The following is a 16,438-nucleotide window of genomic DNA, read 5'->3' as shown; positions in this document are numbered from 1 at the left end:
TTTTTCATTGAAATTAGATTTACCTAAAAAAAATTCAGGGGATCCTAACACCTCTCTGAACTGCTTTTATTATTTCTTTCATCATTAAAAAAAAAAAAAAAAGGCATGATAGCAATTCTTGCCTAAAACAGATCCATGTAAATGTGAAAAGGCTGACCCGTTATTTAAACACTCCCTTGTTTTCATTTTCGGTAAGTTCTATCCGCAGAATTCTATAGAGCAAATCTGGATATCCTGGAAAAATTAAGTTGTGATTCCACTGAACAGTACAGCCCAACTCGATTTTATTTACCATATAATTTACGAATATACTGAATAGCTTTCATTGTCACAAATTAAACTCATAGATCAATTTTAGCCCAGACCGCACACTTGTATGTACGTACATATTATATACAGGCTCTGGGATGTATACATAGACATTTTCTGTAACGAAAAATAATAACATCCACATCCATGAGGTGTCAGTAGCTCTTCATACATTTGGTACCAAGGGCTTTATTCACACAAATGGTATTTTTCCCTAACCTAACATGTTTCCAACTTACAGGCTCACCCAAGTTATTTTTTCCAGTATATTTTTTCCTTGAGGCCCTTCACTGACAGGGCATTTCCAGTGACATGTCAGGCCAGGATGCCAGATGTAGCGGGTCTAACCCATAAGTTGAGAAACCACACAATTTGCCCAAGCTACTCTCCTTAAAAAAAATAAAATAAAATAAAAATAATTTTTTATTTTTTTTTTTACTCTCTTTAACGAAGTCTTTCACCCCCTGAATGCCTCAGTCCTTGTTTTCCAGCTTCCACAATGTGGTAAAATCAAAAATATATATTTAGGTTTTCAGCATGAAAATGGAGACTTACAGAAGTATTAAATATGCACAGAGAAGGTAAAGAGAATCCTTAGCATGTGGGGTGTAGTTTTCCCCCTGAACTGGAAACCAGCGCCTCCCTCACGGCTTTCCTGGCACTCTGCTTTAGTCTCTCTGTGGCACTTAGCACTGTGTACCTGTCATGATAGTTTTATGTTTTTCTCATCCCTCCTATTGACGCTAAGACGTATGTCAGAGTCATTTTTGTACCCTTCACAGCACTCAGTAAGCTCGATGCCTTGCGTGGTTATGTATCACACAGCTGAGCGCACACAAAAGAATCTCTATAAAGAATAAAAAAGTCTATAATCTTTACTTCATTTGATAAGCCTCTTCGAAAACTATCATATGTAATCATATATGATATACATAAACTCATACAATTTTATCACACAAAATATTTATTATATAAACTGTTTTCAAAACTACATACGGAGAGAAGTAATCACTTTTATAAAGCTGTTATAGACGTGTCTCAAGAGAAACACTGAGACCAGTGCCGGGCAGAAGTACAAGATGCAGACTGACATGCACGTATAATCCCGACTTACTCTTGCAACAAGAGCAGGTGCTAAAAGGCCATTTGATGTTCACAAAATCCTTTATTTTACTACCATGCTTGGGCTAGATCATGTATGTTACCGACACGCCTAAGTTGTTAAATCAACCTCATTCCAGACAGCATGGGCTGCAAGTCCAAGTGCGAGGTGACTGCCCATAATACATCTGATAATCGCGTCCACCCTGGACCAAGGACCTCTTGATTTCACCCTATAATCAATGAGCTCCGAACCCTTAAGTCTTGCAAAAGTTATGCCCACCCAATACTTCATTTTCAAGAATTACTCTTGATAAGCACACTAACCACGACAAATACACTCTTCAGGAGAAATTTAAAGGCTTCCAACTAGAGGCAGTATCTAGAAATCTAGTAAAAACCATTACAAAATATTCTGGCATAAGGTACTCTGCCAAAGCTAAGTAATGTATTAAGGTGATTATTAACTTCTAAATTCTAAGGATTGTATAAGCTCTGCTGGAGCAGTGGTTAATCGCACGGAGGCTAACCAAAAGGTCAGCAATTCAAACTCATCAGCTGCACCATAGGAGAACAATGTGGCAGTCTGCTTCCATAAAGATTTACAGCCTTGGAAACCCTATGGGGTAGTTCTACTCTGTCCTATAGGGCTGCTATGAGTCAGAATCGACTCCATGGCAGTGGGTTTGGTTTTTTGGTTTTATGGCTATAATTACAAGGATCTGCATATACTACAGTCCAATCACATTATCCCAAAAACAAAGATGACAAAACCTGATGTGACTAAAGTTACCAGTTCCCCATCATTAAAGTAAATACCAGAGGATAGAGCCTCTGATGAGGGTGAGTAGAATGGGCTCTGGCCAAGATAATTTCTCTGTAAGTATTTGATAATTTCTGTTAGAGACCTTGTTTTGCCCCTTTCAGTGACACCTTAAAAATGCCTACATAAAGATGCTACTTTGTCTCATAATACAGACTCCTCCTCAAGATAATGTTTACAAATACGAGCTCACTCACCATAAAGCTGCAGTAGAGAGTTTTCAATGTCACCTAAAAGCACATAAAATTTAGATTTTAGAAAGGAAATCACTAAAAAATATTGGAAGCATTTGGATATTTGGAAAGAACTTTCAACCAAAATATACTCTGAAAAATATACCGTACGTTTCAATTACAGTATAAAGTACCAAAATTATTCTATAAAAGGAAAAGAAAACTTAAGAAGGCTAGGTAACAGAAGAAGCAAATAATCTGGTGAAGAAAAAGTTACCAAAACTACATTTCCATTCACAAACGTGTTGGGTGGGTACACTAACACAGTGAATAAATGTGTGCTAGGTATTTTTACCTATGTTATACGTAATCTTCAAATAACCCAAAATCTAGATAATTACTACCCTCAGTTTAAGATGAGAAAACACAGGCTACAGAGACCAAGTAACATTCCCCAAATCACATACCTAGTAAGTCGTTGAACCAGAATTTAATTCCAGTTTCACAACTCCAAAGCCCTTGCTTGTTCGTTTTGCTCCTTTTTGTTCTTTTTTTTTTCCTTTTTAAACTAAACCACACTTCCAGTCACAGAAGCTGAGATATAAAAGTTATTATTGGGTTAACATTTGTGTAAGCAGTATTAATTTTAAATACCAATAACACTTGCAATAGTATTCTAAAGCACAACCATTTCACTATTTGTATCTTTTAAACAGCAACTAGATTTTCGACCAACTTGTCTCTCAGAGTTGTCCTAAGCTCTTACTTACTACAATACATTTCGCAACTTGATGATCTCAGGGTTCTCAAGGCGCTGTGAGGTGTCTGTGGGGGATGGGGGGGCTCTACCCAAAACACGAGTATAAAGTTGGAAAAAACTGTCAGAAACAACCATTTCAGTGCTCTGGAAATCAACCAAAGCCACACACAAACTGAGAAGCATTTACTCATGAATACTACTGAAGCTCAGGTGAGAACAGCACAGTAGGAGCCTGAAAAATTTCTGGCAGGGGCTGTTTCCTTCCCCTCTCCCCCATCTGTTAGGGTGACAGCTTAACTGAGGAGGGGCAGGCAGAGAAACCCAGAAGCCTCACTGCCATTGCTGGGCCACGCTCACTGTCAGATAAGGTAACAATCCCAGTGGCTACTGAACACAAAGGCCAGAGGTTCTACTAGCCTGAAGCTGAGGTCCTGCATTGAGTAAGCAAGAGAGCAACAGGCTAGCCAGGGCTTTACACTTACTCTTCACTTACTGACTATCTTGTTTTTAGACATTTCACATTAACAATAATTAAAAAGGCTGCTATCTGACTATTTTGTGCATTGAAGATGTACATCTGGCAGTGAGGAATGCCAGGGTGTGAGGGAAGAGTAACACTGGCTGTGATGGTTAAAGCTATGTGTCAACTTGGCTGGGCCATGATTCTCAGTGGTTTGACATTAATGTAACGATGTAGTTCGGCAGTTAAGAAACGATGTTGTCATCCTCCATTTTGTGAGCTGATATGGTCATTCTCCATTTTCACAAAATGCCAATTTTCACATGATGGCCTGGTCTTTGGAATCTACCCGTGTTGCTAAGTGAGGAGTGAGTATAGTAGGGAGTTGTGGGAGGTGAGACAATCATGGTGTGCTAAATAAACTCTCCACACATATGCCAGGCTGACCAGAGATGAGGCATATACACTGCAGACCTGTAGCCCACACACGCCTGGGCTACAACACTTGCATGTACACACACAAAAGAGATGCAAGAGGGTCTGCCTATTAATAAGAGCCAGGTAAGACAGGAAAACCACCCAAAATCTAAATATGCTCTCCAGCCCATACACAGCTTCATCAGAAGACTGTGAAAGCTATATTATAGACTCGAGGTCAACCTCTGATCAATCACTGGATGGACAAAAAACTACTCAGACACAAAGGTGGCCCCTAGGAAGGGAGGCGTAAAAACAAAAACAAGAAAACAAACAACAACAAAAATCTAAGCAGAGACAGCAGCAGCCACACACTGGGAGAGGCAACCTTCAGAAATTCAATCCAGGCAAGTGAACAAACAAACAAAATAACAACTTACAAGTAGAGTTGCTCCAATCTATTATCTAAAATGTATTCAATAAGGAATTAGGAGACATGAAAACAAAGAAAAAAGTGTTACTAATACTCAGGAAAAAAAAAAAAAGCAGTCAATAAAAACTGTCTCTAGTATCCCCACATGTTGAATACAATAGGCTAAGACTTCAAAGTAGCTACTATACAAATTTATACATTCAAAAAAATTAAAGGAAACCATGTTTAAAGAATTAAAGTATAAGGATAATAACTCAAAAAAGAGAATTTCAATGAAAAGAGAATATATACACACACACACACACACACACAAACCTGTTGCCATCAAGTCTATTCCAACTCATAGTGACCCTATAGGTCAGAGTAGAGCTGCCCCATAGGGTTTCCAAGGAGCAGTTGGTAGATTCAAACTGTCGACCTTTTAGATATATCTGTACATATCAAAAAAGAAATTCCAGAGTTGAAAAGTACAATAAATAAAATGAAAAACTCGCTAGCGTGGCTCAACGGTAAATGCGAGCTGGCACAAGAAAGAATCCATAAACTTTAAGGTAGCTCAATAGAAATTATCCAATCTAAGGAACAGAGAGAATGAAGATTGAAGAAAAATGAACAGAGCCTCAGATTACCGATGAAGCCACAGCAAGCGTTAACAGCATATCTGTTACAGAAGTCTCCAAAACACAGAAGAGACAGAAAGGAGTAAAAAAAATATTTGAAGAAATAATGGCCAAAAACTTCTCAAATTTGATTAAAAAAAAATCACTAATCTACATATTCTAAAGTTCAACAAAATCCCACACAGGATAAACACAAAAAGAACCATACCTAAACACATCATCGTCAAACTGCTGAAAGACAAAGAGAAAAACCTGAAAGCAACAAGAAAAAAACAATTCATCACCCACAGAGGAACAGCAACACGATGAACAGCTAACTTTTTGTCAGAAACAATGGAGGCCAGAAGGCAATGAAATATTCGAAGTACTAAAAGAAAAAAAAAATTAAGACTGTCATCTGAGAATTATACATCAAGAAAAATTCTTCAAAACTGAAGGAGAAATAAAGACATTCCCTGATTTATAAAAAAAAGACAACAGAGAATTTGTTGCTAGCAGACTTGCCTTATAAGACATGCTATGTGAAGTCGTTCAGGCTGAATGGTAGTGGCACCAGACAGTAACTCAAATCTATGGGAAGAAATGAAGAGTGCTGGAAATGGTAAATACACGGGTAGGTGCGAGCCTCTACTAATATTTTTTTCATTTCTTGTTAATTCCTTAAAAAACATAAGATGGCATAAAGCAATAATTTTAACACTGGGTAGCTGGGTTTATAATATATAAAAAGATAAAATATAGATGGAGCCCCTGGTGGCATTGTGGTTAAGAGCTATAGCTGTTAACCAAAAGGTTGCCTGTTCAAATCCACCAGCCACTCCATGGAAAAGACGGGAAGGGAAACATATTGCAGCAAACTTTCTATATTTTACTAAAATTCAGTTAAACATGTATTATAGTCTCTAGAGCAACCACTAAGAACATAACTCAAAAGTATATTTAAAAAAAAAAACAGAAAAATTAAAATGGTACACCAAAAAGTATTTAACAACAACACAAAAGTGAGATTCAGAGGAAGAAAACAATGAGGTAAATAGAAAATAGCAAAACAGCAGACATAAACCCAACAATAACAATAATTACATTAACATGAATGGAATAAACACCCCACTAAAAAGTCTGATTGTCAAAACAGAATAAAAGCAAGATCCAACTGCATGTTGTCTACAAGGGACACATCTTAGGTTCAAAGTAAAAGAATGGGAAAAGACACGCCATACAAACAGGAACCATAAGAGAGCTAGAGTCTCTACGGTCCTATCATCTGGCATAGATGTTAATAACCAAGACGACCCACTGGTCACTTACAGGACACTCCACCTAACTGCAGACTTGTACACTGGTACACAATATTCACAATAGCCAAAAACTGAAAACTATCCAAAAGTCCATCAACCAGCAAATGGATAAAACAAAATGTGGTGTATCCATACAACAATTATGCCGCAATAAAAGGTAACAGAAATCCTGATACATGCTACAGAGCAGATGAATCTCAAAAACATGCAACTTTAAAGAAGCTAGATGTAAAAGGCCAGATACTATGTGACTCCATTTATATTAAATATTCAGAAAAGACAAATGTATAAAGACAGAAAGCAGATCGGCAGTTGCACAGGGCTGGGGATGGAAGTGAGGATTGACACAAACAGGCTCAAGGGAACGTTCAGGGTGAAGGGCACGTTCTAAAAGTGGACTGTGAAAAAGACTGTACAGCTCTATAAACTTACTAAACATCACTGAATTGCACACTTTCAATGGATGCGTTTTACTGTATGTAAATTACCTTAATAAAGCCGTAAAAAAAATACATTGTGCAATAAATTACTGTCTGGAGACTGAAAAAGGTAATCTTCCCATGAAAGAACACATCACCAAAAATGAACTTCCTGAAAACTTTAGTGCATCCAAGATGTTGGTGAGTGCTGACCATGTAACTCACCACTCATGTGGCATTGATCCCATCAAAACAGCAAATCAACTTCAATTATCAACATATATCAACATATAGAAAGCCAAACAACGTACTTAACGCCCCTGCTATGTAGTCAAACATCTGCTTATGTGCACTGATATTTACTTATATGTTCACTTATCAAATGTTTACACAGCTGTCTGGACTTTCACACGTAAGCCATCATGGTCTATAGAGTCTTTAACTACAAACTGCCGAGAAGACAGGGACAGAGATGTGTAACTCCTCACCACGTCTCACATATCACAGCAGGCTTCTGAGTGACGGAAGCCCATTTCCCTCTGTTTCCCTTTGTGTTACCTGCAGTGGTTAAGCGCTTGGCTGCTAACCAAAGGGTCGGTGGTTCAAATCCACCAGCTGCTCCACGGGAGAAGGACGTGGTAGTCTGCTTCCGTAAAGATTACAGCCTTGGAAACCCTATGGGGCAGTTCTGCTGTGTCCTATGGGGTCGCTATGAGTCGGAATCGACTCCACGGCAACAGCAACAAGTTTGGTTTTGTGGTTTTGGCATGAACACTACAGAAAGGAAACATGTTAACAGTTACTGATTCTCACACTCCTTCGAGCCCTGTGCTAACACTGGCATGTAGAATAAAGGGCCTCATGGTTCCTACATGTCTCTGCAGAATTAACACTGCTTTCAAACATATTTCTCAAACTACTCAGAGTTATTATGAACTCGATTAAACCTATCCTTTAACTTTAAGTATTTAAACTTCAGCAAAATAAAGCAAAGCCAGAACAAAAAAATACCATTTTCTCTATCCACTCTCATTCCACTATCCCAAAACCACCAAAAATAATGAATTATGGGGATAGTAAAGCAAGTATTGTAGGGAATACTGAGAATTCAGTCATGTTCCCAAAATCTAATCACAAATTAATAAGCTTAATGTGTCCACAGTAATTATCACTTACATGATGTGGACCCATTTTTGTTCCCCAGCACATACTCACAAATGGAAGAACTGCCTCTTAGGGCCCATGTGGCACTCCTCTCAGACATTTGGCTGAAAAACAATTCTTCACAGAGTGTTTGGTACACAGTGTTGGAAATGGGTTGCTTATGTTTTTCTCTACCATTTTAAGTTAAATATGGAGGTGATTACTGCAGACCACACAATTAGAAGAACAGTACACTATCTGGTAGAACAGCTGGCTCCCTGACAACCTAGGCCTTTGGGTGGAGACCCAGGAGCCTGGCATCAGGAGATCAAGAACAAATGAATTCCTCTGCCAAGACCAACTCATCTTCTAAGGCTCTCCTTTCACCTCAGAACCATGAGTAAAGGGAATTCTTCAATCCCTGAGGGAGCAGGAGAGCAGTGGGATGTAGACCCTAAATTCATGTAAAAAGACCAGACTTAATGGTCTGATTGAGACTAGAAGGACCCCGGAGGTCACAGTCCCCAGACCTTCTGTTATCCCAAGACAGGAACCATTTCCAAAGCCAACTCTTCAGACAGGGATTGGGCTGGACAATGGGATAGAAATGATACTGGTGAGGAGTGAGCTTCTTGGCTCAAGTAGACACGTAACACTATATGGGCAGCTCCTGTCTGGAAGGGAGATGAGAGGGCAGAGGGGGTCAGAAGCTGGCTGAATAGACATGGGGAATACAGGGTGGAGAGAAGGGGTGTGCTGTCTCATTAGGGGGAGTGCAACTAGGAGTATATAGCAAGGTGTGTATAAATTTTTGTATGGCAGACTTGATTTGCAAACTTTCACTTAAAGCACAGTAAAAATTTTTAAAAAACTAAAAAAAAAAAAAAAGAGAGACTTCTTCACAAACAATGTGAATTCTTGTATCATCCTTGGTCTATGGAGAAGGCCGGGGCACAGGCAGCAGACCCACACATATTAAAGCAGTACCTCTAGGTTCACTTACAAGTCACTCCTAAAGCACTCCCATGGTCTAACAGCACTCTGGACTTTGAATCATGTGATGGGTTCAAATCTCGGTAGAACCTCCCAAGTTCAGAGTCCCTGGGTGGCGCAAATGGTCAACCACTTGACTGCTAAACAAAAGGCTGGCGGTTCAAACCTACCCAGAGGTACCTGAGAAGTAAGGTCTGGTGATCTGCTTCCAAAAGGTCACAGCATTGAAAACTCTACAGAGCAGGTCTACTCTGCACACGTGGGGTCACTAGGAGTCAACACTGACTCAAGGGCAACTAATAACAACAGAGAAAGATAAAGCATTTACACTTATTCCTAAACATAACAGCGTTTATAAATAAATCATCCAATTCTCCTTTATTTCCTAAGTAAAGGTCAGCAAACTCTTCTGTAAAGGGCTAGATAGTAAATGATAGTAAATACTTCCGGCTTCATGGGCCATATGTAGAGTCCTGGTGGTGCAGGGCTCTGCATATGGCCCAGGAAACCTAAGATATTTACTATCTAGCTACTCAACTCTGCTACTGCAGAAGAAAGCAGTCACAGACAAAAAGTAAATGAATAGCCATGGCTGTGCTCCAATCAATCTGTACTTATAAAAACAGATGGGGTAGTGGATTTTGCCCCTGGACTACAGTCTGCTGACCCCTTCCACAGTGTTACAGTTATTTAGAGCTACAAAGGAAATTCACAGATCAATATCGCCCCAAACCCTGTACATTCCCATGCATGCTTCTCAGTGAAAAAACTGAAGTTGTGCGCCTGAAGTCATACACTACTCTTCTGCTGTATGCTCATATGCATAAAGGTTATCACTTAGGTGACATGGTCCCCTGCCCAAGAGGAAAAAAAATTAAAAACTGTCTCATTCTTTTAACCCACCATCCTATTTCCTAGAGGTCAACAAATCACACTGACCCTAGGGGGAGGATGTTCTTTAATTTCAAAGCATCCTAAGACAGTCTCTAGCCTTAGACAGGTCTTCTTTAAATACTTGTCACCTATCTGGCAGTACCTTGGTAACTTTATCATAAATAGAAACTATTCACACCAAAGGTAAAAAGTTTCCTTTCCTCTTCTTCCTACAGGTTTTCAAGTTCATCGAGATATCCACTAATACCAAGCAGACTGGACCCACCTACAGTTCTACATGGCTCCCCCCATCCCAATTCTTTCTTCTGCCAATGTCTCAGAACTTCTTTTCCTGCCAATCTATCCTTCCCTTCTTTCAAAGCCCATCTCAAAACTCCCCCTCATTCAGGTTTTCATCGAGAAAAAAGGTGAAGTCATACAAGAAGTATTTCCTGATTGATTTTGTCTCACTCAGACTATTTTTTGTTCCACCTCCCTTCTGGAATTCCATACCACATGTACCATATTAATTTGAAATTAAGTATCAGTTCCTTTGTATTGGTCTTGCATCTTTTTCATGTGTTTGGACACATATTATAAATTCTTAGAAGGCAGGTATTGTTGTTAGTTGCCGTCCAGTCAATTCCAATTCATGACAACCCCGTGTGTGCAGAGCAGAATTGTTCCATAGGGTTTTCAAGGCTGTGACTTTTTGGATGCAGACTGCCACACCTGTCTTCCAAGGCACCTCTGGGCATGCTTGAACCGCCAACCTTTCAGCGAGCAGATGAGCATTTATGCATTCATGCTACCCAGGGACTCTCTTATTTCTAGGCATGTTGTTGACGCTGTGTACCGTCAGGCAGATTCTGACTCATAGCACCCCTATATGACAGAGCAGAACTGTCCCACGGGGTTTCCTACGCTATAATCTTTAAGGAAGCAGACTGTCACGTCTTTATCCTGTGGAGCAGCTGGTGGGTTTGAACAGCCAACCTTTTGATTAGCAGCCAATAAACACTGCACTGCCAGGGCTCCTATTTCTATGCACAGGCACTAGCATTTTCACTGTTTCTAGAATCAAAATAGAAGACTAATAAAATCTCTCAACTTTAATTCCTTGAAAGTGGTTCTTCATTTCCCCTTCATCTGCACCTGAAATGTGGAGAAGCCCATATACACCTAAAATACTACTATTCCTCTTATATTCTACTATACTTAACACATGGAAAAAAATTATACAATGTTTTCTTCTAGATTTTACCAGAAATTGTAATGTTTTCACAGAGATATTTTCTAAGCCTTTATGTCCAAAATTTCAACTGTATGCTAAAACTCCCATTTAAATATTGCCATCCTCATTTTAAGTTAAACATCTCCACTTTTAACCACATATAACGAATTATGTAAGCAAACATCTTTGATGGAACAACTGTTCTTTCTCTGTTGAAGAGCTTGGAAATTCCCTTGATTGACTGCAATAATGATTCCAACTTTGAGAAATATATACATACACAACTTAGAAATGGATTTTCAACAATTAAAGGCTGAGGTGGGGGGAATAACCCTGGAGAGTCTGACCTCCTGAGTAACCTCAGCTCCATGTGCTACAACTTAGCAAGCTCTACTCTGTACCTGGACGGATAGCATTTCCAGACTCTTACTAATCAGGGAAGATTTCTCTACGGTCAACAGTAGCAAGTATAAGCATGATGGGGAAGAGCTAAAGCTCTGGAAATTCTTAGGTCTGTGACTGTGTCTCAGTCCCACATTATGTAAAAGAGAACAGTAAGTACCTCACACGGCTGTACGGACTAAATAAACATGTAGGAAGCACTTTAAACATTTTGAAATTGTAAAACAAAAAAAGCCAAAATTAATGTAATCCTGCACTACATGTAAACTTCAGTCAGAAAGACTTTCCTTCTGAAAGAACGACTTGAGCGCTAAAAGAAAGGAGCTTAACTCTTAGGCTACTATGGTTCCACTTCGAGCTTTTGGCAACTACTAGTTTAAACATACAGTAACAATTTTGTGAATATTAATTATTTTTATTATTTTTGCCTAAGTATCGCATAGCCTTATCTTCTAGAACAAAATTCAGCATAAAACATATTTAAGAGTTTAATGAAAACTCATTTTAAAACTATTTTTTTAATGTCCAAATTAATACAATACTGCACCAAATGTAAACCCTAGTCAAAAAAGACCTTCCTTCTCAAAGAATGACTTGAGCAGTAAAAAGAGAGTTTATTTCACTACAATTTTTTTGTGCTATAGGAAACCCTGGTGGCATAGTGGTTAAGTGCTACGGCTGCTAACCAAAAGGTCAGCAGTTCGAATCCACCAGGCGCTCCTTGGAAACTCTATGGGGCAGTTCTACTCCGTCCCATAGGGTCGCTATGAGTCGGAATCGACTCGACAGCAGTGGTTTTTAGTGGGTATAGTAAATAATAGGGCCCTGGTGGCACAGTGGTTGAGCATTTGGCTGCTAACCAAAAGGTCAGCAGTCTGAATCCACCAGCCACTCCTTGGAAGTCCTATGGGCTGTGTCTTAGTCATCTAGTGCTGCCATAACAGAAATACCACAAGTGGATGGATTTAGCAAAGAGAAATTTATTTTCTCACAGTCTAGCAGGTTACAAGTACCAAATTCAGGGTACTGGCTCCAGGGGAAGGCTTTCTCTCCCTGTTGGCTCTGGAGAAAGGTCCTTGTCCTCAATCTTCCCCTGGTAGAGGGGCTCCTCAGGAGCAGGGACCCCAGGTCCAAAGGACACGCTCTGCTCCCTGCTCTGCTTTCTTGGTGATATGAGGTCCCCAACTCTCTGCTTGCTTCCCCTGTCCTTTTCTCTCTTGAGAGATAAAAGGTGGTGCAGGCCACACCCCAGGAAAAATGCCTTTACACTGGATCAGGGAGGTGACCTGAGTTACAATCCCACCCTAATCCTCTTAACATAAAATTACAATCACAAAACGGAGAACAAAGACAGACTACTAGGAATCATGACCTCACCAAGCTGATAGACACATTTTTGGAGGGACATAATTCAACCATGACAGGGTGGTTCTACTCTGTCCTATAGCGTCACTATGAGTTGGAATCGACTCCATGGCAATGGGTTTGGTTTTTGGTACGGTTATTGTAAATAATGGCTACAATCAAATGCTTCATAAGCATACCTTAGCATCATTTGTAACCAGCACGTTATTAATGTGCAAATCAATGCTGCTAAAATGTTTTAAAAGAATTAAATATGTGATTGACAAAATAAAGCATTTAATTTAGTCATAAAATATTTTTCTAGATAACACAAGAATTCACATTAGCCCGGACTTGCTCAAATTACACTGCGTTCTAATGCAGGGCCTAAAAGTGCCTGCATGTGACATAGGCGTTTCTCTAGTCTACAGTAACGTAAAATTATACCTCATCAGAATATATTTTGCACAATGATGTTCTAAAATAAAATCATTACTCTGACTAATCATATTATTACATTTTGCATTTGCTTTTAAAAAGAAAAAAAAAGCATTTGGTTAGCGTTAATAAGCATTCAAGACGTATCAAACAAGCTTTCAACATGAGCTGAAAAATAATTATCTGCAAAGAAGTGGGGGGGAGGCTTGCTATACTAAATCTATTCCCATATTTTTATACTAGTCATGCTAAGTAATGTGAGCTATTCACACATGATAGCTCCTAATAAATTCAATGACTTTTTCTCTGATATCAGCAAAAATTATTTTTTTAAGCTATTCCTATTTCCTTTCTACCTGCAGTCACCTACAGAATTTTTTTTTTTTTTTTTAAATGAGTGGGGTTGTTTTCCCTATAGGATTTCTAACTTCTTAAATTTTAAGGCTGTCAGTGTGGAGTGCTGACCTAGTACTCAGATGTGAAAAACACTGTATAAACAGCTGGAATTCCATCTGAAAATTATTAACATTAAACCTATTCTACACGTCAGCGCAACAAGTAAATGCAAGATTTTATTCACAGTAGCTAATTTTAGAAAATAATCTCTAGAGTGGGACCACACATTGATTAACAAATGAAAAGATTCATCTTAATCAGATTAGGCCTGAAAGCCTGGTGGGGTTTCTTCTGGCTTCACACAGGCACAGAACAGACGGTTGAGAGACGGTACCCATGGCAGACTCTACAGTACACGTGATGACCAGTGTGCTTCACTTTAATCCCAAATGACCCGTATCATCGACGTTTGCTAAAACATTTCAATTCTAATAAAATTGAACACCTTGCAATTAGTTCCCTGAGAGCTAGATGCAAAAAAGAGAAGAAATATTATGCTTAACCTCGTTCAACACTGTCAAAATATTAGGCAAGGGTTGAATGGGTGTAAGCGGTAAAACGGAGAAAGCAGCAGATTGGGTAAGAATTTTCCTTCCCGAATTGTTTTCTGCACTGACCTCTCTCTTCTAAACCCCAAATCCTCAGCAACTGGAACAAGAACAGGACGTGTCGGTCGCCAGCACTGAACACAGGAGCAGCTTCCTTTATGCAACATTAACATGCAATTACAGGTTTTACACAGGTATGTATTCCTATTCCTCTGTTTACAAGGCACAGGCAACCCAAGAGTCTGACATAAACCAGCTCTTTATAAAGGTAACTGCTCTCTGTAAAAAAAAAGTAGTGAGTGTTTATCCTGTGTCAGGCACTGTGTCAAGCACTTTATGTGTATCAGGTCATCTATCTCCATTTATCGCCATTCTACAGATGATGAAACCAACACTCCAAGCTTGCCCAAGCCACAGAGCATGAGCCCCTTAAGCTCTTCACCATCATATTAATGAAATGTACTGTGTAAAACAAAAGTTAAAAGCACGACTTAATTTACCTGTTCAGGCAATTAGGCCATCACATTATAACAGGTTTCTTGGTCAGAGGCTACCAATTATCAGAAGAAGCACTTCCTACTCAATGTTCAAAAACTTGCATTTCAGGAGTACAAGTGATCTTAACCTTCAGTTTGCCAAAAAGTTAACATATGCAAATATTCTTTTTTGAGCACATAAATGTTGAAGAGTTGTTTTGACACGGAATTTGTAATCCAGCTAAAATGATAGATCTGTTAAGATGCAATATGTTAAGTACTATAGACATGAGCCCCAGTGGCACAAAACCAAAAAAAAAAAAAACAAACCCAGTGCCGTCGAGTTGATTCCAACTCACAGCGACCCTATATGACACAGCAGAACTGCCCAAAGAACTGCCAACTCTTTGGTTAGCAGCCGTAGCACTTAACCACTATGCCACCAGGGTTTCCCCAGTGGCACAGTGGTTAAGTATTCAGCTGCTAACCAAAAGGTCAGCAATTTGAATTCACCAGCTGCTCCTCCACCAGCCGCTACCTGGAAACTCTATGAGGCTGTTCTACTCTGTCCTTTCTGGTTGCTGAGTTGGAATCGATTCAACAGCAATGGGTGGGGGGTTTTGTTTTGTTTTGTTTTGTTTTATGGACTTGAGCGGGGCGGGGGGGGGGTAAGGGGACTTGGATTTTGACAGGGGGAGAAGAGACAAGGGAAAAATAAATTTGAAGAAGTAAAATCTTTGGCAGAGATATCTCCCACAAAGAGAAGAAAAAGAGAGTAGAAATCGGGGAAGAGGGAAGAATAGGGAATACCTTCCAGAAAAGAACAAGCACAGACTGCTGAAATAGCAAATGACTCCTCATCAGACTCAGTGGAGGACAAAAAGGCCAAACTGTGGAAGTCTCCTTGGCCAAGCTCGGACTTGGGACCTCATCTTATAAGGCAACGGGCATCCACAGAGCTCACGTGTCCATCACCTTCCTAACATCATAAAGCTGGCTTTCAGAAGGGAAAAAAGTTCCCAGAGCCAAATACACTCAGCCAATAAAAATGAAAAACAGCTACACCAAAATCTCAAAATATGCTTTGCAAAAGGTTAATACTTAGTATTTTCCACACTGGTTTCCAGTCTTAAGGTAGACAACAATGAGTCTTTGCAAACTTATGCCCAAATATGATTAGAATAGGTAACATTTTCTTTTTTAAAAAGCTTTGAAACAAATTCACAGTGATGACTGGCTTATCACAAAAACAACCCTTTGTCCTGAGAGGACCCCTGCACGTCACTGGTTCCCCCATTCCATGCTACCGGAGAGGCCAAGAAAAGCACTAGGGGATGGTGGGGACATACTACTCCACGAAACAAGTGATCAGTAAGGAATGACGGCTGGGGACCCGTTCTCTAAAACCACGCGAGGGAGCTCTGGCCATGAAGTTCTACGCACTGTGACCAACAGACCTTTCTCCAATGAGCCAGGACAACCCAACACTTTTCTCCTCAACACCAAATGCTTTACTCACACTCTGCCAGACATTTTTATTCAACTTCACAAAGGCTGTGTCAGTGTTCAACTCTACCCACCTGTTTCTTGCAGATGGGGAACAGGCACCAAAGACGAGGGCTCTATTTCATATGGCCAAGGTGAAGAGACAAGAATTCAACAAAGACCCAGTCCTACAAATTGTACAGGTCATTCATCAGGTCTAACTCTGTCTTGATCATGCTCCGAATTCACTTCTTGCCCTTGACATACTGGCTCTTCTCAAACTTTTCTACCAG

General features: G+C 39.6%; 1 protein-coding gene across 5 annotated transcripts in view; it reads right to left on the bottom strand.

The window, feature by feature from the left end:
- Positions 1-16,438, bottom strand: part of HIVEP1 (HIVEP zinc finger 1) — a 179,780-nt gene that overhangs the window by 152,078 nt on the left and 11,264 nt on the right. For 3 of the 5 annotated variants that reach the window (XM_064280710.1, XM_064280715.1, XM_064280723.1), the window contains exon 3: positions 2,431-2,463. The exons of the other annotated variants lie outside the window; for them this stretch is intronic. In XM_064280710.1, the coding sequence (XP_064136780.1) occupies positions 2,431-2,463 (33 nt within the window). The remainder of the gene's footprint in view (positions 1-2,430; positions 2,464-16,438) is intronic. 5 annotated transcript variants of the gene reach the window in all.

This window comes from Loxodonta africana, chromosome 1 (genome assembly GCF_030014295.1).
Source record: "Loxodonta africana isolate mLoxAfr1 chromosome 1, mLoxAfr1.hap2, whole genome shotgun sequence".
Classification (NCBI taxonomy): Eukaryota; Metazoa; Chordata; class Mammalia; order Proboscidea; family Elephantidae; genus Loxodonta; species Loxodonta africana.
Note: the sequence above shows the minus strand (reverse complement) of the source record. Positions and strands in the feature narration are given on the sequence as shown.